Source organism: Mycetomoellerius zeteki, unplaced genomic scaffold (assembly GCF_001594055.1).
Source record: "Mycetomoellerius zeteki isolate Tzet28-1 unplaced genomic scaffold, Tzet1.0 scaffold221, whole genome shotgun sequence".
Classification (NCBI taxonomy): Eukaryota; Metazoa; Arthropoda; class Insecta; order Hymenoptera; family Formicidae; genus Mycetomoellerius; species Mycetomoellerius zeteki.
In genome coordinates this window covers 2699350-2723663 of record NW_017257184.1, presented here as the reverse complement: position 1 = coordinate 2723663, position 24314 = coordinate 2699350, and the positions used below count along the sequence as shown (strand labels likewise).

At 36.7% G+C, this 24314-nt stretch overlaps 1 protein-coding gene across 1 annotated transcript; it reads right to left on the bottom strand.

Moving 5' to 3' along the window:
- Window positions 1–1874: 1874 nt before the first annotated feature.
- On the bottom strand, window positions 1875–24282 carry btv (dynein cytoplasmic heavy chain beethoven). The gene is given in 48 exon segments (XM_018448512.1): window positions 1875–2257; window positions 2475–2769; window positions 2881–3131; window positions 3245–3544; window positions 3625–4058; window positions 4228–4444; window positions 4782–4935; window positions 5065–5296; window positions 5363–5560; window positions 5655–5911; window positions 6001–6510; window positions 6789–7077; window positions 7258–7467; window positions 7608–7837; window positions 7984–8118; window positions 8201–8640; window positions 9286–9534; window positions 9631–9759; window positions 9832–10061; window positions 10649–10930; window positions 11227–11375; window positions 11540–11850; window positions 11939–12057; window positions 12147–12512; window positions 13145–13324; window positions 13410–13802; window positions 14057–14564; window positions 14672–14918; window positions 15093–15698; window positions 15802–15928; window positions 16019–16238; window positions 16332–16494; window positions 16756–17098; window positions 17465–17816; window positions 17936–17979; window positions 17981–18258; window positions 18827–18893; window positions 19080–19403; window positions 19583–19824; window positions 19900–20298; window positions 20422–20516; window positions 20519–20632; window positions 21301–21546; window positions 21862–21974; window positions 22037–22218; window positions 22740–22902; window positions 23416–23744; window positions 24039–24282. Coding segments are annotated over 48 exon segments (12246 nt in total). The 5' UTR covers window positions 24279–24282; the 3' UTR covers window positions 1875–1973.
- Window positions 24283–24314: the final 32 nt, after the last annotated feature.

The following is a 24314-nucleotide window of genomic DNA, read 5'->3' as shown; positions in this document are numbered from 1 at the left end:
GTTAAAATATAATATAAAAAAATTTTTAAATATATATATTAAACATCAATTAAAATTAATTAAAATATATCATATATAAAACATATATATAAATATTTACTTCTTCTCTTTTTCTTCTTCTGTCTGTATCTCTATCTTTCTATTCCACTTTTTACAATTTTCTCAAATTTTCTCTGATCATGATAATAATTCCATAACTTCTTAAATAACATTTGAATTTTGAGATATTCAAGCTATTTACTTACGAAAACGATTCTTTCGGTGTGTGCATACTCAAGTTAACGTGATTTTTCAGTTTACGATAAAGTATTATAATTAATTAAAGCAAGAAAACTATTCGTGTACACGGAGTCCAAATCCTTAAAAAAATTCCATTCCCTTTCTTCCCATAAAATTTACGAATAGATAATTTATAATCGATATTATAATAGAATCTTGTTATTCCGTGTTCGTATTTTAAAGTTCGTTGTACTTGATTGTACTGGACGACAGAGCGTCTCGAGAATGAGCCTTAATTCTATTAAATTTCTCTTTTCTATCGCTCGTAGGAAATAAGTTTCAATTAGATGTATAAGACACAGATACATTCAGTAAGTAAATTTCTTTCGGTCCAAAATCATTTCTTGCACGAGAATAACAATGGACGGATATTTCTATCTCGAGTTTCATCTCAAATCAACAAATTACGGTACTTCGAAACTCTCGGTACGAAAGAACTACAATGTCGTCCAGTCGTATTAAAAATGTTACGAAAATATTAAATAGCATATAGATTCGAATTACGGCTATATTCTACGGAATTTCTTAACTATTCTAGAGATTACTCATCGAAAGAGATTCTGTCCATTCGCCTGTTAGTTCTTCCATCGAACGTGTATCTTCAGACATTTTTGAAAGGAACAGTTTCGGTTGCCAATATTTCCAGTTCGTAAAGATACAATGATAGCTTTTATTTTCTACAAGCATATGAATTTTACAAGGAACTTGGAGAACGTCGTGTGCTCATTATATAAATTTCTAACAATAAGTCTCGTGGGCTTGGATGGACCAACCAATGACCATTTTATTTTATTAAAACGAAACGATATTGCTGTATTATCCGTAATTTTAAATCTACTAAACGAAATGACTCGCGCTACCGGACTGTTCTTGAGACATTCTCCGAGAACAACGGAACGTAAGGAAAGAACGACTCCAAAACCGGTAGAAAAATTCGCGAAAACTTACCTCCCGACAAATTCCCGACATATCTCTATGTATTTTTAATAATAATAAGCGTATTGTTCAATTCACAATGTGCTGACATGTAGTGTGTTTATATATACATGTATACTGTTTCCCTTTTTCTCCTCGCCTTTTCATTCGATCGAACAAAATTATGCATGCAAAGTTGATTCATCAGTTTATTAAATTTATATTTGACAAATAAATATATTTCGACAACTAAATAAATAGTTTAAAATACTTTAGGACTACACACAAATTAGGAACATAAGTTTCTTATCAAGATTAAATAAACAAATAAATTTTATTTAAATAAATAAATATAAGTGAATGTTTTAGTGACTAGTATTTGAATAGTTACGAAATATTTGCTTCTGTTAATAATTTGGTTTAACGTCCATTTGCATATCATTTTGTACCTTCATTTTCGTTAGTTTAATCAGGGACAATTACAATATTTATTTACCTACGAAGTTGATCTAAATTATATTTAACAAGTAAATATATTTAACGATCAAATAAATAAAAGTTCAAAATACTTTAGAACTATTATATAGATTAGGAACTTATGTTTCTTATCAAAATTAAATGTGTGAATACAAATCTATATTTTTACTAATTAATATTTAACAATAATTAAGATTGTTGTGTTTATTTTTGTTATAGATCTGATTTAACGTCTAATACTTGCAAACGTATCATGTATCTTCATCTTTATCAGTTTAATCGGGGACAATTACGAAAGCTACTTATTTCAGATACAGGATGACGCCACGGCGTAACCATGCGTCGCATTCCTCTCGCGGGCACATGATCGGTAATGAACAAATTAAAGCCTCCCGTTGGACACTTGTATAAACTGGTATGTTCAAATAATCTTGTCGATAAGTATCTTCAAGAGCATAAAGATTACCATCGGATTTATCGTCCGAGTATTCCTCCGGCATAAATGCTACTTGGCATGTCGGGGCAACCGCGACCGCTGCCGAATTTACGTCCAGATCCTTTAAGACACCTTCCTCGATCGAGGCTCCTGTAAGCATAACGTATTTTTCTTTTGTTTAAAGATACTCTGGACTTTTTGATATTATCCAAATATTTTCAAAAATTCTTAAACGTGTGATTCTCGTTAATTAATTACGTCGATGTGAGTCGCAGATTAAGTTCCAGCTTCTCTCGTAACAAATGAAAACTTAATACTGTGAATACTGGATCAAACTCTGTCGAGTCTGACAATTAATCAAGCTTACCTGATATAAGTAAACCTTCGAGCTGGAGTGATACCTTCCACTCTTTGTTCGTACGATTCTCGGTCCAATTGGCGCGAAGATGAAGAGTTTCCAATGGATAACCGAGCTCTCGTGCAGTGTGCTGCTTCAGGGCAGTCAGAAGAGCTCGTGGTCGGGACAACTGGGACAAATCGACTCGACTGGGTATGTTTATCGCCGAGGATTTTAGTGCTTCGTAGTTGGATAAAAGCGCTTTCGCGAATTGAACGGCGTTTTTCGGGCCCGTTCGCCATTCCACAAACCAGTGCTTGGGAGTCTTGAATTATAAATGATTATTTTCATTATTATGAAAAAATACATATAATTATAATTATCGTTGTACTAAAATAACTATGAAAAAGTGAAATTTTCAAAATCAAAATCTGACCTCGTTATCTTCAAAAGATGACGCATCCATGTCCGTTTGTACGATCTGCAATAACTTCTTCGTAAGATCGATCTCGTCGATGAAAAAGTCCTGTAAAGGATTTCCTTTCCGTTCGCTTATGGCACCTGTATCACATGTGAATGTCAAGGAACACTGTCGGTCCATAACTACTTTTAGATCGTGTTGAACTTTTGACTTCTCTAATTTATCGCTATTTCCTTCGCTGTTGTTTAACGGCTTCATCAAGATACCTTGAAAATAATTTAAGCATATTTGAAAACTTGAACGGTTCAATATAAGAAGAAAATACTAATCGAATCTAGATGTACTATTTGATTCTAACTTATCTGAGCTTTAAAGATACCTTTAAGGTATGTTAGAGCTTTTTCCGCAGCAGCTCTTTCCCATGCTCTATGAGCATTAGCAGGGAGTCCAAAGTACTCTTTCGGTGAATCGACGTCATCCATAATCTCCAGTAACTTTACCGGATCGCCCATCGTGTCGGTCACTTTCAACACATCTCCCAGCTTCCGGCGTCCCTCGAAAATGTCTTTGGACCATATGTTACGAATCATCGAGCGCAATGCCCTTGCGTCATAGTCATCTTGAAGCCGTCCGCCATAAATCGCAACGTCGAGCAAACCTCTGCCAATTTGCCAGTCTCCTTTACATGCCAATATATTTTCTGTACATAACGTCATATAAGATGTCAAAATTACTTATATATGTTTATGTTTCACGTACCTCGTTGAGATCGTTTTTCCTTCGCCACGTTCTTCACTACTAACTCGTAGGCAGCTTCGAGATCCGACTCGTTCCACTCGTATGGTCTGATCCAGCCTTGAGGAACGAAGTTTCGCCTTTCTTGAAGCGTCGCATGTAACCAGGCGAGCACTAATGTAGTGGCCGCGACATCATCGCCATTACGCTGCGACTGTCGCAACTGCTGAAGCGATTTTCTCATGTTCCTCTTCACGCCTTCGGGCGGTTCGTACGCCAGTTTTAGACAAAGCCCCGCCAAACCCGGATAGAATCCGGAACACTCCTCCGTAGTCAGCCAGATCCTCGTGGAGGAATTTTTGTTTGTGGTACACATCGATGAGCGAAGCATACTTTCTAGTCGCGGTAGCCAATTTAAAGCGAGCTGCAAATTGCTTAGCAAGACCCAACCACCGTTTCTACAAAGTAATGGTGACCGTGTATTTATTTCACAAATCGCATATTTCCAATTTTATAAAAAATTTTGCATTATAAAAGTGGCAAGATTAAGCATTTTTTAATTTCTTTACTCGTAATATTACATATGTATATTGCATCACAATGCTTTTGGAAATTATGAGATTCTACCTGCACGCGGTTTCCAACGCTAATTCGGCTTGAGTGACATGTCCTTGACCCAGAGAAACCTCGGTAAATCCAGAAGAGGTATATTTCTCAGCTAATACCTTGAGTTCGGGACCAGGATCAGTCCCCGGCGATAAAAGTAATAACACAGCATATGATCCCGCTTTCTCCTGGACGATCGTACTTAATGACCACAGCGGCGGTGCCAAATCTTTCACACCTTTCGTAGGTAAATTTGAAAATTAAATCGGCTTAAAGGAATCACGTGAACAGTAATAATTTGATAAATATAATATTTTGAACGAAATCTCAAAATAAACTTATTAATTGTTTAAAGCTTAAAGCATACTCGTATGTTAACGTTTATTCCTGAAGTAAAAGTAATAAAAGATTCTGTTTATACGTAATATTCGACTTATTCGTTTTCCTTGATTTGAAATAATTTGTATATTCTTTGAGTATATAAATTTAAAAATTGTAAGAGTTGTAAGAATATTTAAATGTTCGAATATACACGAAATTCAAAATAATTTTATCGCATTTTATCTGGTACTTGCCTAATTGTTTTGCAGCCAATTTGGAAAGAGCGGTGTGCAAATAGTCAGGTCGCAAAGCCTTCACGATCAAAACTTTTTGAAAAGCACTGAGTCCGTTATCCGCGTAAATATCAGAAATATTGTTCAGCCAAGAAGATTTCATCCTAACGGCTACCTTTAAAAGAAATAATATTGACATCAAAATTTCAAATCTATTAAGAACTCGAATTATTCATGGAAAGTACTGAAGTCACTTTAATAAAGTTTTTGGCTGTTTACTAAAGATATCGTATTGAGTACATACATTGGGCAGAGAAGAACCTAAGGCTTGTACAGCTTCACGTCGTTCATCAGGTATCCATTCGGGTAATTCAAAGTCAGAATTATCGACATTGGAGATCGCGCCGCTGTCGAATAAAAGATTCCTCTCGACATCTGACACTGGATTTAATGACAACGCCATGTGCAACGCTAGTGGAAGCCTGTGCTTCCTGTAGATCGCCTTCGCGCAATGGTGGAACGTCAGAGTTATCAACCTGACGCAACAGACAGCATGATGACTTTATATCATTTCACGATTTAATTGATCATGTTATACATACCGTTTCTCGATTAGACCTCGCGATTCTTTCTTTCCGTCTTCATTTGTATAAGAAATGTCATCTTGCACCGCTTTCAAACAGATATCGGTATAGGCTTCTGTGGAGATAACGTATAAAGAACTGAGAAGTGTCAATCCTTTGATAGTCTCATAAACATTAGCAGCAAACTGCGCAAACTTTTCGTGATTTTTGGCACGCCTAAAAAAGAGAACAAAAAACAACATTACCTTCAAATGTTAATACAAGGATTAATATTAATGTTTGTAATATAAAAATAATATTCTGACGATACCTTGAAACTTCGTTCAAACTTTGTCTACTTTCCTCAAGCGCGATCGCTATCTCTTTCGCCTTGGCTTGCGTTGCTTCCAATGAAGACAAAAGACCTCCTTGTTCTTGGGATTCTTGTAAGAGATCTTGGCCTCTAGCTGTAGCTAATTGACTCAACACATCCAGCCTGGCCGCGTCCCGTTCTCCGGATAATCTTTCTTCCCTCTCCAAGGCTTCTCTTCTTTGCGCCTCGAGCTCTGGTGTTTCGTTCAGTAAAAGCTGATAAAACAATCGATAATAATTCAAAAAAAATCGAATAAAGATATTAGAAATAATCGCATTATATATTTATTTATTCTTTTCTTTACCTTCTCTACAAATCTTTCTGCCAAGCTTTTCGTACCGGCACCGAGCGTGATCTCGCACAACACAGCATCAGCTTCCTTCGGGATATCTTCTAATCGATCTTTCCTAGTGGCCAGGAATAATTGAAAGCCTTCCTGAGCCGGCAAAATACGATCGCCCAGTCTAAGCGGTCCTCGACGAAGCAAGGGCAAAAGTATCGATGGAAATTCAACTACTTCCTCAACCAAAAGAGGTTTCCCGAAACGCACAGCGAGCTCCAAAGCCGTCAAAAATTTAGGATTTTCAGGCTGAGTTATTTCGAGTCGCGTGCCAAAATTGCGTTTGATCCAGATGACTGCTACTCCCGAAGGATCAAGGAAAATAGGTACTAAGGGTCCTTTCAGAACACGGGAGGCCGCGACTAAGCTGCTCGTGTCTGCTGGTAAACCCTGTGCCCTCCACAATAATCTCTCTCGTTCGGTCACTAATAACTTAGTCGCTGATTTCTTCCAATTGTCATCTCTCTCAGGATCCTGTGCAATCGAAACGTAGTAAATCATTAACTCTTTAAGGATCAATTATTATTTATTTATTATTATGATCAATTATTAAAAATAAATATTTAGATATATTCTTATATTTAAAAAATTAAATTAAATATTCAAGTTATAACATTGAAACATAAGGTTATTTAAACTTTTTGTATTTAAAATATATTAGTTAATATGTAAATTTTAGAATAAAGTTGATTGTCCCAAAATATAACGTCGCATTTTTTTACATTAGCAAATCTAAAAGAAAGACTGGTTACCTGATATACAAGTAGAGCTGCTGCATTAGCTGCCTCAACGTCCAGTCGTTCTTTTCTGGCTGTCAGTTCTTGGAATTGTGTTTGCCAATCACGATGTTCAGTATCGAGTTTCCGTAACAGAGCACGCGCTGTCGATAGACTGGCCTCTGCAGATTCGGTTCGCAACTGTAATTCAGCTGCGCCTCTCGTGTGCTCGGCAAGCTCTTTCTGAAGCTGCGCCACACGGCTCTCCACCGTATTTAATCCCGTTTCCAATTTTCCCAACTGTGCTTCAGCCGCCGCTAATCGACTTAAGTGACAAAAGAATTATGAAACCGAGTAATGTAAAGTAATTAGATCTAAAAGGTAAGTAGTACAAATTCGAAATTAGATAGAAAAATGAAAAAAAAAATTGATGACACAGATAAAATGGAAAAATACGGAAGGCAAAAAAATCGAAGAATTCATTTAAGAAATTTAATAAACATACTCTGCTAATTGACGTTGTTCTCGTTCTAGAGGAGCAACTTGTACCAATATTTGACCGTATTGAAGATTTGCGAGTACCCAAGCGGCTAATGGAGCTGCCGCCACCGATGCTCTCTTTGCGGTTTTCTCTTCGAAGCTGTCCGGACGTTCTTTTATCAATTTGGAAACAGCTTCTAAACTCGCAGGCGTACTACGTCTTGCGTCCCAATTTCTACGCGTTAAATTGCAAAGAGAAAAGTAGAGAAGAAAGAATTTTAGTTTGTCATAAAATTAAGCAAATAGTTAAAAAGAATAAAAAATTAATTAAATAATTAATGTTGAATTAACGAGATTGAGCCAATAATTGTTTACCTGATTTCGTCCTTGACACCTCGCTTGGCGAGGAAAGTCTTCATGCTGTTCCAAGATGTATCCTTTATGCCCATCAGCCGAAGAACACCTTCGAGCACATCCCTCACCGGCGCTGGCGGTGCTCTCAACGAACGAACTTCAGCCAATGCATCGGCACTTATACCAGCCACAGCCTGAGCAGCTTGCGCTACCAGAGGCTCAACCTTTCCTAATTCACTCTCTATGTCCGCCTACACAAACAATAAAATCAATATATGTATGTTGGTACTTTTGTATATGCATTGCATTGACGCAGACACGTTGCGCTATCTCTATGACTCTTATACTTCAGTTCTTCGTATTAATAACGATGGATAACAGAGAAAAATGATATTACCTTACGCCGTGCGAGTTCGGCACTTTCGCGTTCTGTATTAGCCTTCAAACTTGTCATTTCTCCCCTTTGAGTGGTCGCACCTCTCATTGTAGCAGTGATTTGTTCAAGAGCTGCATTGGCTCTTCCCTTTTCCACCTTTAAGCAGAATTTTATGTAATTGCAGTGCTGTAAAATAGAATTTAAAAATTTACAATTACATAGTAATGTTATTGCGTACCTCAAGTTCTTGGCGTTGTCTGGACACTTCATCCTCCAGCTTAGCCACCTGATCGCCGGCTTCTCTTAGCTTGCTAATACCAGCTTCAAGAGATCGCAGCTTCTCTTCGACCTCCTTACTCCACGTGTCGCGAAGGTATCTCCAGGTATGCACTAGAGCGAAGAATCGCGCCGGGGCCCTTTGATAACGAGGAGCTTGAAGATGAGCTCCGATTATGACCTTCGCGCAGTTTGATAGCTCCTCAAGTTCGTCCAATTGCAAAGTATCCTCCTGAATTGCTAATTTGATCAGCGAGCTTTCTCGGGACCACCACTCATCAGGACCACCAGGTCCAGATCCAAGCAGCGCGCAATGTCGAAGGAGGCCGAGACGTAGCAGTGACGACGATTCGATCTCTTCTGAATCCAAGATCACCACTATTCGGAGGTATTTGCGCAAGCCTGTGAAATCAACCAGTCACTATATACATTGTATGATAAGACAAAAAATAGCAAAAAATCAGAGAATAGAAATAACGCGCTTTACTCGTAATGCTTTTATTGTTACAAATTACTTTTTTTGCTAATGGAAAATCTCTTGTTAATCGGATTGTGTTTCAAGAGTGAAAATTTAATCGGCGCGTGGATTGTGGACTTGTCATGTATATATATATATATGTATATATACATATATTCGCTCTGAAATATTATTATGTATGTACAAAGCTTTCGCTTGAACCAAAAAATCATTTCGCTTTTTATTGTTAATTATGTTTTCACATATCAATCTAATGCCACTGTTGTTTATCGCTTTTATTAATATTTAAACAAAAAAATATTACAATATTTTTCAGACTAATCTTATTTCATCATTAAAAAAGTAACAAAAAAATAACGAATTGTTACTTTCTAAGTAACGGTAACAGTAACGAGTTACTATTTTGACTCAGTAATGATTAATTAAATAGTTATTTATAAAAAGCAACTTTTAATTCTCTGAAAAAGGTCTATCACTATAATATATAAACGCAAACTTTATAAATTCTTTCAGAAAAAACGCTATGAATTAATTTATCTAGCGTTAAGTAAGATTTTGAGTATACGTACGATGATACAAATATTGCTCCAGCGTCCCTTGAAAATCTTCCCTTCGAGCCAAATCGGCGAGCGATGCAACCAACGCGTCAAGCTCTTCCGCCGCATAAAGTCCTGGAACTTCCCCTTTGGATACTATGGCGCTCACCATTACGGCTAAACTTTCTTCCCTAACATGATGTTCCTCCAGCAGGAGCAAAGTCGGTTGATTTTCGATCCCCGCTGCCTGCACAGCGTTCTTTACCGCCACTTTACCGCGTTCTAAGAAACAATTGACGGATATGACGGAATTCCAAAAAACAAAATACAATAATAGATAGATTATGATTCTACAGATTATAGTTTATCTTACAGTACCAGGTCCTGAATCAATAAGTCGTAAGGAAGAAAATGTTGCAACCAATTTAACTGCTGACCTCCTGCCTGCTCCAGGCCGTCCAATGAGAACCATACCACGAAAATCACATCCAATAGCCCAACTCAGTCCTAACGAAATATTTAACATTGTTGTATAAATGCCAACCTTCTTCTTATCTATTAAGTTAATTAGGTACACACCAGCTATGATTTCCAGAAGATAAGATGAAATCGATGCTTGCACTGGTTGACCCTCTCTAGCACATCTGGCCGCTGCGTTAATTATTTCTTCTCGCCATTGCTCCTCACTTAAAGGATACAATCCAATATTCGCGCTCTTCCACGCATATACATCATTGTTGAAATCTTTTACCTCGGAATCTTTCGAAATTAGCAGAGATTCCCACCGTGTCAGCGCCTTGGGCGTTAATCTGTAAGATTAATAAATACAATGAAACCCGATACTATTATTTATCAAGAAAGAAAAGTTTAAATAATTAAGATATTAAATTCACTTTTGTTTAAACATAATTTAACTTTCTTAAAAATTTAATTTAAATATAGGGGAGACCGGAGCTAAATGGGCACCTTTTTTTTTTAATTGCAATTTTCAGTAACAAAGTTAATGATTTTAATCGAATAATTATTAGCATTTGATATAGAGTGATTATAAGACTACAAGATGGTAATAAAAAGTTTTGGTGTTTGCAACTTCATTTCATCTATATACACAAAAAATGATGTGATTCGAAAAATGAAATCTCAAAAATTACTTTTAACTATCGGAAACACGTTTGACTACTTAAACATAACAACACGGCCCTTACACTAACCAAACTTCGTTGGTAAAGAAAATACACGAGATGCTATTTACAATATAAATTGGGAACTCATAAGATATATTTTTGCCACTCAAAATTCAAATGCCAGTTTAGCCCCGGTCTCCCCTATACATAAAAGAATGATATGCCTTTAGCAAATTATTTTTTTATAGAGTATTATGATTTTAGAACAATACCTCGCACGAAATAGACGTTGTCCAATGTCTAACAAGTAATGAGTGATGTACGCTTCGTTTTCGGGAGTAGGATAATGTTTCAAGAGTTTTGCCCACAAAACAATATCCTTAAGAGTCCAGGTAAAAGAAGATTCCTGAGTGGAACTTATAGATCGGAAAGCATCCAAAATACTAGGCTTTATTCGGGCGATCCAAGACTCCGCTATGACAAAGTCAACTTCTTTCAAAGAAGTTCTCAAATGAAGTTCCAGAATGGCTGCGACATCCTTTTGACTTGGATATCTATTGCAGAAATATTTTATCTAAAGTCTTAAGATTTTGTTCAAAATTTATTACTAATCTTGTTAAGAATGTGCATAAATTAAAGAAAATTAATAACTAAAATTTATGTTATTACATTAAAAATTTCTAATTTTTAATTTCTATAATTTGCTTTTTAATTTTTAAAAATTCAGAAAATTAAATTTATATACTTGTAATTTATATACTTGTATGAAATTAAAAATTAATTTTAAACGAATTTCTTTCAAATCTAACTTCATTCTAATTTATATTTTTTCTGTAGAGAAATTACTCACTCTAAATAATAAGTTGCAAATAAAGCTTCAAGTCTCGGATGTAATCGAGTATTCACGTCGGCAGTACATATAATTGTTACGGATATTTTAGAAAATTCGAGATCCTCCTCAAAAAAACCTTCCTCTTGAAGCAATTCCCTCACCAATTCCTAAAGATAATTTGATCTCATTAGCATCTTGTTACAATCTTTTTTTATTAGAATTTTCTTAACATAATGATTGTTTTCGAAAAAAATTTATGTTATTTGCAAACTCAATAGTTAAAACAACAATAGTTTGAAAAATTAGAGAGGAAACTCGTTTGGGATTATACCTGTAAGTCTTTAGCGGCGAGATGTATATCTTCCAAGATAAGAAGCATTCGAGATCCGCTTCTCGGCTTATACGTCCTACCTTGCGAAGAAGACTCCAAACGTAAGCAAGCCTTCTTCAAACGATTCAGGAGATTGTTAGGACCGTAAAGCGAAGATCCTCGCACCACGGTCATGGCATCCTGATTTTTTATTCTTGCCAACGCAACGTCGATCAAAGCATTTTTACCGCAAGCTTCAAGTCCACGAATCATAATCGGATGGCCATCTTCTATCCAGGGCAAAATAGCTGCTAATGCTTTCTTGATGCGATCTACATAAAATATATAAATAATCTATATCCCTTTTAAAGATCTTAAAACTTTAACGTTTTAAAAACTAGATTTTTTAATTAACAATACCTGAAATTGAGATCGGTCCATAATCAGTATCAACAGATTCATATGTATCACTGAAAGGTACCAATCGATCGGTTTCGGAATCGTAAAGGACCGCACTTGGCTTTTGTGGATCAGGACACCTGAAAAATAATTTTATAAGCGATAAATACGGCATAATAATAATCCAGCCTATTATTTTAAGAAGATTTAGTCCCTGCAGAACACTCACCAGCTTTCGGTTGATCCGTAAATAAATTTCGCCAAATCGTTTTTGGATTGTGCATTCTCCACTTGGCCGCATAATGAGACCAGAAGAGCTTGAGTGGCCTGAGCGAATGTCTGCGCTTTACGAAGATGATACAATGTGGCGGCCATCAGACCGGATGCGGAGGAACTATTAACGTTTATCTTTAAAGTTTCATCAAGGCACGAACATAAATGGGTATTTGCAATTTCCGCAGCAGTTGACGAGAGTTGCTCTAAACGCCACGGCACCAATAAAGATGTCGGTCTCGTCGAGCCAAGATGCAAAACGCCCAATCGCGAAACCGTAGCTGGACTGGCATCGGCGAGTTTATGGGTCTCGAAAATAAACCTTTTTTTACGAGCAACATGTAAATATAGTCAAGTAATTAAATGTCACAAAAACATAGAGTTTATAAATTAATTAATTTTTTATGTATATAATTAAACTCTAAAAATATTATATTACCTCGGCCGGGAGTTCGGTAGGTAATATTTTTTCGCAATAAATTTAATTACAGTTTTTCAGTATATTAACATCTTTATAATATAATGCTTGATTGAGCATCAAAATTATTAAAATTGCTTGTCAATTTAATTCGCGAGATTACTACAGTAGTTTAATTGCGTTTATAGTCCGGAAAAACAATTCGACGCACAGTTGGAAAGGCTACAAATATGGTATATATGTAGGTATATATATATATAGTATATACAGTAATTCAAAATTAAATTATTTAAGCATTAAAGATATAGCTTCGATTGTTATAGAAATTTTTAATTTCTAGTATTGATTGTGTTCTCAAATATGGGGTCTAAAAAATAAAGATTCTTAATATTGCTTATATAATTAGAATTTGGTAGATTTTGCCACTATACGCATTACGAATGTTGTCATAGATCTAATTAATGATTCCAAATTCCAATACATTTATTCTCTCTTGAAGTCAAATATAATTTTATTTTAATTAACGAAATTTGTACCTTGTACCGCTACCAAGCTTAATTCCTATTCCATTGGGTAAAGTTAGCAGTCGATTATCATCTAGGGCTGAATTCAACGCCTCTGCCCATTCAGGTTCCACATCTCCATTAAAGATGATCCAGGTCGCGGAATTCCCAGCGGACGTTACCGCGCTCGACAAAACACCCTCCTTCCATTCCCTGTTTATGCGATTATTTGTACAATTTCAATATCCAACGCGTTTGAATTATATGAGAAATAATAAAATTATAAAAGACTGTTTACCTCGTTCGCGGATTTACGTGACCTAATAATTTGCTCTTTGGTATCGCTCCAGGATAAACAATAACCTGTTGTATGGGTACACCAATTTTCGCCAACGCTTCAGTCAAACATGACCTGATCGAAGATTTTCCACTACCCGGTGGGCCGACTATGGCAACACCAGTCCTGCTCTTTAACAGGTCATTCAGTTGAATGCATCTGTTGGTGATCTCTTTCGTCAAACCCCGAGTTTCGCAGACTTTCAACAATGCGACAACCAGGTCTTCGCTTTCAGTGGAGACCGACAAAGGGAGATTAGCTTTCGGAAAGAGATCGTCTAACAACGACAGAAATTTTGTCGTATCTGCCTCCGTTAATTTCGGAAGAGTCGATGCCCTGATCGAGACAAGAAGTCTACCAAAGAATAAAAAATATTTTCATCAAATCTCTCAATATAATTTAAAAAAAAAACAAAGTTTTTCGTTGCACATTTTTAAAGATCTTAATAAAAATCTCTCTTAATTCTATCAAAAACGATTCTTATCTACCTTCTAATTATCTCATAAAAATAATATTGCGTTAATAAGACGAAGATCGATTTTTAATGTTATATCTAGTAAAATTTTCTCTTTCAGTATACACTAATTTAAAAACAAACGTGAACGTACCTGGTGGTCTCATCAACATTGGCGATCGGACGCAGGTCGTTGAGTACAGATTTAAGCGCCCTGAGCCCCCAATCATAATGCGGTTGCTCGGAAAGTATGGTCCCGGCAATTTCAAGAGCCTCTACCAATCGTTTGCCGAGAGTGGTCGCTTCTAAGAAACCGGCGCACTCCAACAGAGTTTTGGCAATGTCCGATTTGTCCGGATGCGCCATGCTGATAGGCCTAAAAAGTCGTGCTAAAGAATCCGGCAGCTTACGCCTGCCACCATACTCGCTTCCGGCCGGATTCATCGTGATAAAAATGCAACAATGAGGATCTAGCTTGATCTTCTGATCGCCCAACAAAATCTCGGACGAGCCGTCCCGTAACGCCTCTTGAAGCGGCCTTACCAACATCGATACTGCACTCAAAGTGTCTTCCTCAAGACGATTGAATTCATCGAAACAACCCCAAGCACCAGCTTGCGCCAAGCCGCCTAAGATACGCTTCATGCTGCCAGTGTCCATTCCTACATTTCGCAATGGATGTTTTAATTTCACGTATAATTAATAGTAAATCTATCTTAATCTAATGTGACAATTGTCTGCCGCAACAATGGAGAAATAGATGCCTTACCTTCATCACAATTGAAGACGAGGACTAGTCTACCCAAAACAGATGCTAGAGCTTTGACACTTTCGGTTTTTCCGGTTCCAGCGGGACCAGTTGGGCTCCCACCCAATCCAAGCTTCATAGCTTGCGTGAGAGCTAAGAAACACTTCTCTGTTAAGGGAGTTCTCACCAAGCCAATGGATGCTCCTTGATACTCAAAGCGATACGGTAATTCCGCACCAGCGCATCTTACTACGTACTTATCTTGATTCTTAAAAGTACGACAGTAATGTAATAATAAAGTTAACAAAATATTAAAAATGTTTATTTAAAAATTTATTGTTTAAGATTTTAGAATGCGTTTTAAAGAATAAAAAATATCGTTTCGCTACAGACTTAATTCTCAATTATCGAGATAAGAATGTATTTTTTTTCCAAAACTCACAATTTTGTAACTTCTCAATTGTTTGTGCCATGTCCAGCTAGCATTCTCGCCTGTTATCACGATCTTTAACAGTGTTCGAGCAACTTGCAGATGATGAACAGTATCCAGAAGAAGCCCACGCGCTTTCAGCGCAGTTAACTTGTCACCAGCGTCTTCCAGTCCTCTGTATCTTGCTCTTTGTGTTTCCAGATATTCGACAAGCTTCTGCAGAGTCGCGCGACCTTCTTTCAGAGCACGTTCGCAGCGTTCGGTAAATCCTATTCTTTCCGACAGTAGCAATATCTGTGTTGGATAAACGGACGGATCGGGTGTGGAGTCGTTCAAACACTTTTCCAAACTCTGACAGAGCGCATTTCTTATTCCCTTTTCGAGATTATGTAGCCAACGAGGTAGAGGTTCAGTGAGATCGACGGCCTTAGGTAACTTTAATACTTCTCTCTCGGGCGACACAATCGCCGTTAACGAATTATTCTCCTTTACTACTGAACCAATACCGTGATATAATTTCGGTAAATGAGCCTCCAAACCTCTTCCACTGCCCGATACCAATTCCAGAAGGTCTTCATCGCTAAGAAAGTACAATCTCGGATAAGCTGCTCGTTTCTCCTATAATTAAGATTTTTGTCATTATAGTGGTTGACAGGTGATAAAATATAATTTTTTTCTCATAAAAAAAATAGCTATTTTTCAGTTAAATGTCATATTTCACCTCTAAAAATTCATCCAGACATTTCTGACATCTGTCTAACAGATCCTTTAAACTTATTAAAGCTGGTAATGAAAGTTGCCTCAGGGACGGTACTCTGGGATCTCGGGATACCTCCCCTATGAGATATCTAAAAATTTGCGAAGATATCAATTTGAATAAATGAATGAAAGAAAAAGTGTGTAGAAGAATTAAATCAAATTAATATAATTTAACAGACCTAAATTCCTTATCGGCTCTGGGCCATTTCCCAGAGTCATTAGGAGCCGCTCCACTTCCGTAAACCGGGTCCAAATAGATCCACTTCCTTTGAACATTACTGAGTGCCTTAATTCTTTCTTCGAGCTCTGATAAGGCCGCCTCGCAGCGCGCAGCTCTAGACGCAAATCTGTCGTGTCCTGAAGTGCCTTTCGCTCCTTCAAGTAAGAGTCTCAATTCCTCTGTAAACGATTTATAATTTGAATTAAAATTAATAGATTATAAACCTAACAAAAACCAAACAGTCAATAATAATAAATATAAATGCGCGATACCTATTTTTGCTAAGAGACCGCCGTAATCTCCGACGAGTAAGATCATCATATTCTTGCTATCGGTTGATTCCTGTAACGGAAGTGACGCCGTGCTTTCCCAAACCTCCAAGTCTATTAATGCTTGTCGGATCCCGCTCTCCGCGACTGCTCGTTTCGTTATTTCCTGAAATATATATGTCGCGTTTGTGACAATTTGAGAACTATATACGGTATATGTATGTAAATGTATACGGCTTTATATCCAAGTTGTCTTACTAAAGTCTTACTAAAGTCTATTATTTTTAATAATTTTTTTACAAGACAAACATACTTTTCATTAAATAAGACCTCTTTTATAAGAAAAATTGAATATTGTAAATATTGAAATATTTAAAATTATCGCCCCTTTTTTCAAACAAATCATTTTAAAATTGCAAGTTCTCACTTTTATTCGATCCTCATTCTCCTTCAGCGCTTCTATACAAGCAAGCAAGTGACCTAAAGTGATACTCCGTGGATTTTCGACTTTCAGGCCCAGTATAGGAATTAATTCAGTCCAGTGCTCGTCGGCGATTTCATCTCCTCGAAGCGGCTGGATGGATTCGATCGCAGATCTAACTTCCTTTATCTTTTTACCGACGAAGGTATCGATTTCCATATTGTCATGCAATCGAATCTTATTCTCCCAGGAATCGAGCCAATCATGGAGTCTCGGTAATCTTCTTCTAGCTACGGCCCACTCCTCGGTTTCTTGATTTTTCAACTCTTCCAAAAACTCAGATTGGAATCTACGATTGTGTTTGATACAATAATTAATTTATCTCTCGTTAAAAATACCATAATAAAAAATAGTTCTTTTGATACATACACGGAGAGAATTTTCTTTTAAAATTTACCCCGAAAATATGATAGTTGTAGTACAATACAATATTTTAAAGATTTTTACCATGCATTTCAGTAAAATTAATCAAACTTATTTATACTTTATTATAGTTTTATCAATGAATGAGAGAGATTTACATTAAAATTCTTCAAAATACAATTTCAGAATAAACTCTAAGAAAAAATTCTCTCCGCGCATGTTGGAAACGGAAACAAAAAAATTTCTAAAAGTTTCTAGTTTCATAAAAAAGGTCTTCGGTTATAAAAGAAACCTGTAATTTGATTCTTCAGTTTCCAATTCACGTTCCACTTGTGATAGATTAATGTCACCGTCCTCCACAACATTTTCGAGATCCAGGGATATTCTCTTGCAGTCCGCTTTCAAAGAATCTAGCTGCCCGTTTAGATTGAGCCAACGTTCCTTCATTGACACCAACCAATCGAGAGTGAGATTCTCCGATCTCGCTGACCACTTGACTTGCCATCTTTCTCTTTCGTCCCTTAGTGCTATCGCCCTGTGACGAAGATTAACTTTAGCGTCCTCCAACAGACGCGTCATAACAGCCTTATGCTTTTCCAAACGATCCCCCAAATCCTGCAAAGCGGCGTGAGCCACGTTGACGCCTGCAGAAAAAAAACATACAAAACGAAAGCTCAGTTTGTATTTTTATTTGCAATAAATTTGCGGAAAATAGATTCTCTTGGAGAAATTATACGACAATCTTATTTGGCGAGAACGTTACCGTCGAGCTTCTCACTGGTCCACGCGGCCATAACTTTGGCGAGCACTCTCCTCGGCGATTCCTGCTGATTGTTGCTCAATACGTGCATGAGCCTCATGAGCTAATCCGACCTCTTCTACATCACGCGGCCTACGTTCGAGCTCTTTGGATGCGAAGGACAGGAAGTCTACGATAGCCACCAGACGTGAGGATGCTTCCACTCTCAGATCAGAACTCAGCCGTTCCCAATAATGACGAGATGCGATTTCCAAATCATTTCTCGTCGTCGCTGTGTCGATGCATATACACGAGATTTTTACTTCGCATCCGCGTAATTTTCCAACCTATCTCGGCAAAAATTAAACATACACACCATTATTTAGTTAAATCAATATGTTATGAAATTTATTACAAATGTTTAATACGAAAACGAATTAAAAAGCTATTCATAAATAAGAAACGAGATGCATGTCAGAGTAATCAAAAATTAAATCTTGGAAACTGATATATTTATTGTTTTTACTTATTTATAAGTATATAATATTATATATCAATAAAAAAAGAAGGGCTATTGCGAGCCAGTTAGAATATAAAGAATATTTAATATTCGTACAAACGTCGTTTCGACGCCGATCGGGTCATTTTCAATGTAAACGCAAATAACATTACATAAGTTGTCGGAGTAATCTGTAATCTGACCGAATACTCCGACAACTTATGTAATGTTATTTGCGTTTACATTGAAAATGACCCGATCGGCGTCGAAACGACGTTTGTACGAATATTAAATATTCTTTATATTGTAACTGGCTCGTAGCCCTTCTTTTATTGATTTATTCTGATTGAGCCATATTAATAATTTATTATATAATATATATTTTCTGTTTCATTCCTATGTAACATGAGACTTACCTCTTGAGCCCACTGTTTAGCCTCCTTAAAAGCTTTCGCCCATTCTTGAGGAGGTTTACCTTTCAATCTAAAAAATTATAGACCGATATAGATGTATAATACGAGTATATATTAATACAAATTCTTTTTAACTTATTAACTCATTTACTGATCCTGTTTTAATCAATTTTTTCTATAAAAAATTAATAGAATCTTATTTGCAGTAATTTCTGACATAAAATATTATAGTATATTATATATTTTTTAATTTTACCGTTCACCAACGTCGATATTGGCCGGTGTTGCTAGATTTAACCATTTGGTCCTAAATAATTCGAGAGTGGACAGGACGATTTCAACTTGTTTGTAAACGCCACTGAATAGATACGCGTTTTTTTGCACTAAATCACCGAAGCGTGCATCGGCGACGTCTCCGACACCTCTAAAATTCACAGGAATAGAAAGTGATCGACGTATACCGGAGTATAATTTTGCGCGAACATCCTCGAGTGGCGGTCTCCATTGTAAAGATCCATCCCGAAAAGTGAGCTCCACTCGAATCTCGGATAGCTTCCTCGACAAAGATGGCAAGGCATTCCTGGGAAAGATGAGCAATAAACATAACGTAACATATTTTAAACTAATTATTTTCAAAAAAACATCAGTATTGTTAACAAATTTCATGTAATTAACTATCTATAGGTACACAACACTTTATTATGATCAAAAGTTTCGGATGTTTTTAGATCTCTTTTGAATTTTTTCGCATGGTTATACCTGTATGCTACGCCCAACGCCTTCAAGAGTTGTCGATCCCAATGCAGCTTCCAAGCTCTCGCATTACCATGTTCTGAATCCACCGCGTCGACAATTGCCCTCATGTTTGTCAACGTTTCTTTCCATACGTTTTGATTTCCGACAAGGTGCACAGCATCTCCTTTCAACAAACCCGATACATAATCTCGCAAAGTAGAGTGCTTTGAAATCAATTCCGAGTTTTGTCGGGCAAACTTCACTACCTGCACAAAATATATTATGTCATAAATTTCATCAACTTGCAATATTAATCTAAATAACACACGGTCCTTTCTTACCAATTCTTTCAATCTAGCGGTATACACGTCGACGAGATGAGGGTCAGACCAAACGATACCCGACTGTTCCTGAACAGCTCGGGCTAATTCGAGAGCTATCGTCAACATAAGCGGTCTCTGGGAAGGCACCATTCGATCGCCAATCGTATTGTGGAATGTAGCGACCTGCTGAAGAGCTCTGGCTCGTCCTGCTAAAGACGAGGCTCTATCTACCAGCTCCCTAATCTCCCTCGGTAATTCGACGCCTTCGCCAGATAGTGCTCTGGCTTCTCTGATCAGGGTCATCAATCGAGGATCGTAGGTCACTCGCATCATGCTAGTGCCAGTAAGTTCAACCACCGGCGAATCGGTGCCTAAGCTTAAATCCTTCTTGGTTATATCGTTCTTGGTGGTGTTTATCTGCAAATAAAAACGCATTACTAAACTTTCTAAAGATACATAATATGAGATTATAAAATTCGTCTAATTTTAAAATGATTTTAGAGAAATATCTTGTATTAAAGATATCTAATTAAAAGTTACCCATGACTCAACCAAATCCCGTCTTTTCTCTTCGGCTTCTTTCAGCGCGCTTGACAAACGCTCTGCCACTTCTTCGTACCCCGGAAGATCATTTTCCCTAATTTAGCTAAACTCTCGAGCCGTACCTCCGCAGATCTAGCGGTTTGAATCTCTTGTAGCACTTTGGGAGCATCCAGAAGATATTCCGTGTCGGGACCAGCTAAACGATTTTCTAGAATCCCGCATATTAAAAAAAAATTTAATTAATTAATGAAAACAAATTTGAATTGTATGAATTAACGTTTTCAATATCTATCGTCTTTTATCCTAGCCCAGTAGACGAGAATGAATTAAAATGGATTGAAATTTTTTTCTATCCGAATGCGTATTTTAAATAGCGAATACTTTTTTTGGATTTAATTGGATTCAATTGGATTGCAGATGCAATTAGATGCAATTGGATTGAAAAACTGCATTTCCTATTCAAGATTTTGAATTGAATAGTATTCATAATGCACAGAAAAAGCTGATATTATTTTTAGATTGAAAGGCATAGAGATATGCTCCATGCAATTCCTATAAATGAATAAAAATGTATTCAGGATTGAAAAGCATTCATTTTAACACATTCGTGAATCTATATTTCTGAAAATCTGAATCCATTTCAATCCATTTCAATCCATTCTCGTTTACTGGGCTCGATTATAGTGTCAAAGAAAAAAAATTTGTAAGGAATATCAATAATATCAGTAATCAATTTATAATGAAAAATTGTAAAAAGAAGAAAAAAATATACACAAATTCTTTGCTTTCCTTTTTCTTTTTTTATTTTTGACGTATTTATATGGCTAAGAGGTATGAAGAACATTTTAGTTCAAGAGAGCGATTAGATCACTCTACCGATTAGATCACGATATGCTGCAAGCAGAGACTCTCGTTCTCCGCGTAAGGCTCTCTTAAGCCCTTCCCTCTTCATCAGTTCGCTGTATCTCTCGAATTCGGCTACAAGAGCACTTGGAGTATCAGCATCAGCAATATGATCCTTCAGTTTCTGAGCAACGCGTTCTTCGGCTGGTATCAAGCCGTCCTCGATCTTACGCCTTAATCTGTTCCATTCATTGTCCCATTCATCATTGCCCAGAGCAACTGACAAGAGTTGTAATTATTAACATTTATTTATTTAAAATATGGTTAATTTATACGTTATGTGTGTACTATTTAATAATTTATTAAATCATAGTGTTCATTTCTAATTATTTCAATTATTATTTATTAAACAATTTATGAAAAATTGCAAGTGCAAAAACTGCTTTGTCAATTTTAATTCTAATATTATCTGCAACTTTTAAAGACAAAAACCAATTGATTACTTTGTAGTTCCTTCATGTAAGAATAATCAATAATTCATCAGAAAACTATTATACATAAAATATTTCTGAAACAAAATTGCTTCCAATGTACCTCTCGTATCATCAAACGTTTGGAGCAATTTCTCGATACCGAGTCCAGATCTCTCACTCGGAGTCAGAAGTTTACTCAATTGACGATGCTGCGCACGTAACTCGGACATCTGCCTAGAAAATTGCAACTACGTTATTATTACATTCCATACTGTTTCGTATGCATTAACGCCTACCTGAGGTTTCTGCCGAGCTTCGAGCATTTCTCGGGTACGAAGATCGGTCCGCGCCAAGGATGGAGCGAATGATGCGGCCAGAAAAACTCCGTTAGTTTCTGCGTTGCGTTCACCCACTTTTCGCATACTGTCGCTCCGAATGCGATTGTTTCATCCTTTGCGCGAATATCGGTCGTGTCGACCTAACGAATTACATTCCATAAAACATCGCATGCATGAAAAAACGGTCACTTAATAGAGTTACTGAATCAAATGATAGATATACAGAAAGAATAATTTTACTGAAGCATCTAAAAATTTAGGTAGATACAGATCTAAAAATAATTTTATTGAACCATCAAAATAATTATATAAGAAACTTAAGCATATCATGACAATTAACGCTACAAAAAATTCTGAAATTCTAACAACCAGCTCCTACATAATTATTTTGATAGTTCAACAAAATTATTTTCAGATCTGTATCTAACTAAATTTTTAGGTACTTCAATAAAATTTTTTTCTATGTAAACGTTTCTTTGACACTTTTCAAATTAAATTTTATTTATTAATAAAAATATCAATGTTTTCATAAACGATGTTTTTATTACTTTAGATGTTTATAGACGAAAACTTTTTGACAATTTATGAATGCGCCCTCGAAACGTCTTGAATCTGTAGTTGATTATGGATAATTTAAGGCTGGAAATTATAGTTAACGTACCGCATCGAGATAATTTTGTATCAGCTGAACCACTTCGTTTCCAATTACATCGAGAAACGATTTCATTCGTTCCTCGGTATACACTGGTCCCCCTAACTTCCATAAATCATCCACGAATACAGAAATAGCTTCACAAGCTTCTTCTACAGCGATCAATTCATCTCTGTAAAAGAAACGGAAGATAGTAATTGTATAAAACAGTAATGGGCCATTTACAATGGAATTTATTATGTAGTAAATCGTATAAGCATAAGAAATTGACCAATCATAGTCAATTATTCTCTTCATATTTGATTACGATTAGTCGATTTCTTACTTATGATTTATATGTTCGTTTCTATCAACGTAGTTTAATTTTAATCTCGGTACAACTAACTCTTCATCTTTTTTTAATTTTAAGATCGGTATTCATAATCCATTCTTATTTCAAAATCATTTTAAGTAATGTCTTAAGGTGTTAATACGGCTCTGTGATTAACTTATGATATTATAATATTGTACTTAAGACGGTCTTAATGTAAGAATCAACTATGAATATCGGTCTAAGAATTAGAAAAAGATGAAGAGTAAGCTGAACTGAGATTAAAGTCTAAATTAATTTACATTAGTAGAAACAGGCATTACTATACATATTACTCCCATTGTAGACAGCCCTTTAAGACAGTAAAATGTCCACCTTGACACCGCGGCGCTTTCGAGTTCAAGTTTGATGTTCTTCACAGTCTTGGCAGCTTCCTCGCAATTCGTTCTCTCGTGCGACCGTTTGGCTTCATCCCTTTTCCGCTTCCAGAATTCCTCTTCCTCCGCAACGGTAGTCGAAAATCCGGAGTTGAGTAGTCCCTCCTCCAATTTCTTCAAACAAGACGTACTTAAACCAGACGAGCGAAGAGTCGGCGCCCATACCTGACGAAGACCCTCGATCAGTACCGATCCATCCCCGCAGCCAGTGGAAGCCACCTGGACCACGTCGTGAAAGTTCTCTTCCGTTACCGTCGCCGCTGTCACCTGCACAAATTTTCGCACCATCAGCATATGTAAATAGCATGTTAAATCGCGACTTTCTAGAAAATGCTTTCTATTGTCAAGAAAGAGTCACACTCGTCAGTCAACATGACGGTGATTAGAAACGGTAACTGACTGTAAGAGAAATGTAAGGAAGAACGGATTAAGCAGATGTCAAGAAAGGCAAATCAATAAATGTATCTCATCGATAAAAGCCTTTTCCTTATTTGTTAATCTCCTCCATTCATTCATCAATTTTCATGATTAAAACTTTTTTTTGCAAAGAAGGGTCTCTACCTTAAAGAAGACCAATGTGTTTCTTATACCGGCGGGCAATTCGGTGCTCAATTTCAAGCGGACTTGATTCCGATCGGTGTCGACCGGTCTGGCGCATAGAGTTCTGCACGAGGACTGCTCCAGGAAGCGATCGAGGATCTCGCGATCCTCGATGTCCTCGTCGTCGTGTTGCACGGACGCGCTGAAGAAGTTCCCCGCCGTGGAGACTATCAGATGCCTACGTTTGTCGGCGACCACCATTTCGTCGTTTAGTTTTAAATGCGTTTTAAATAGAGT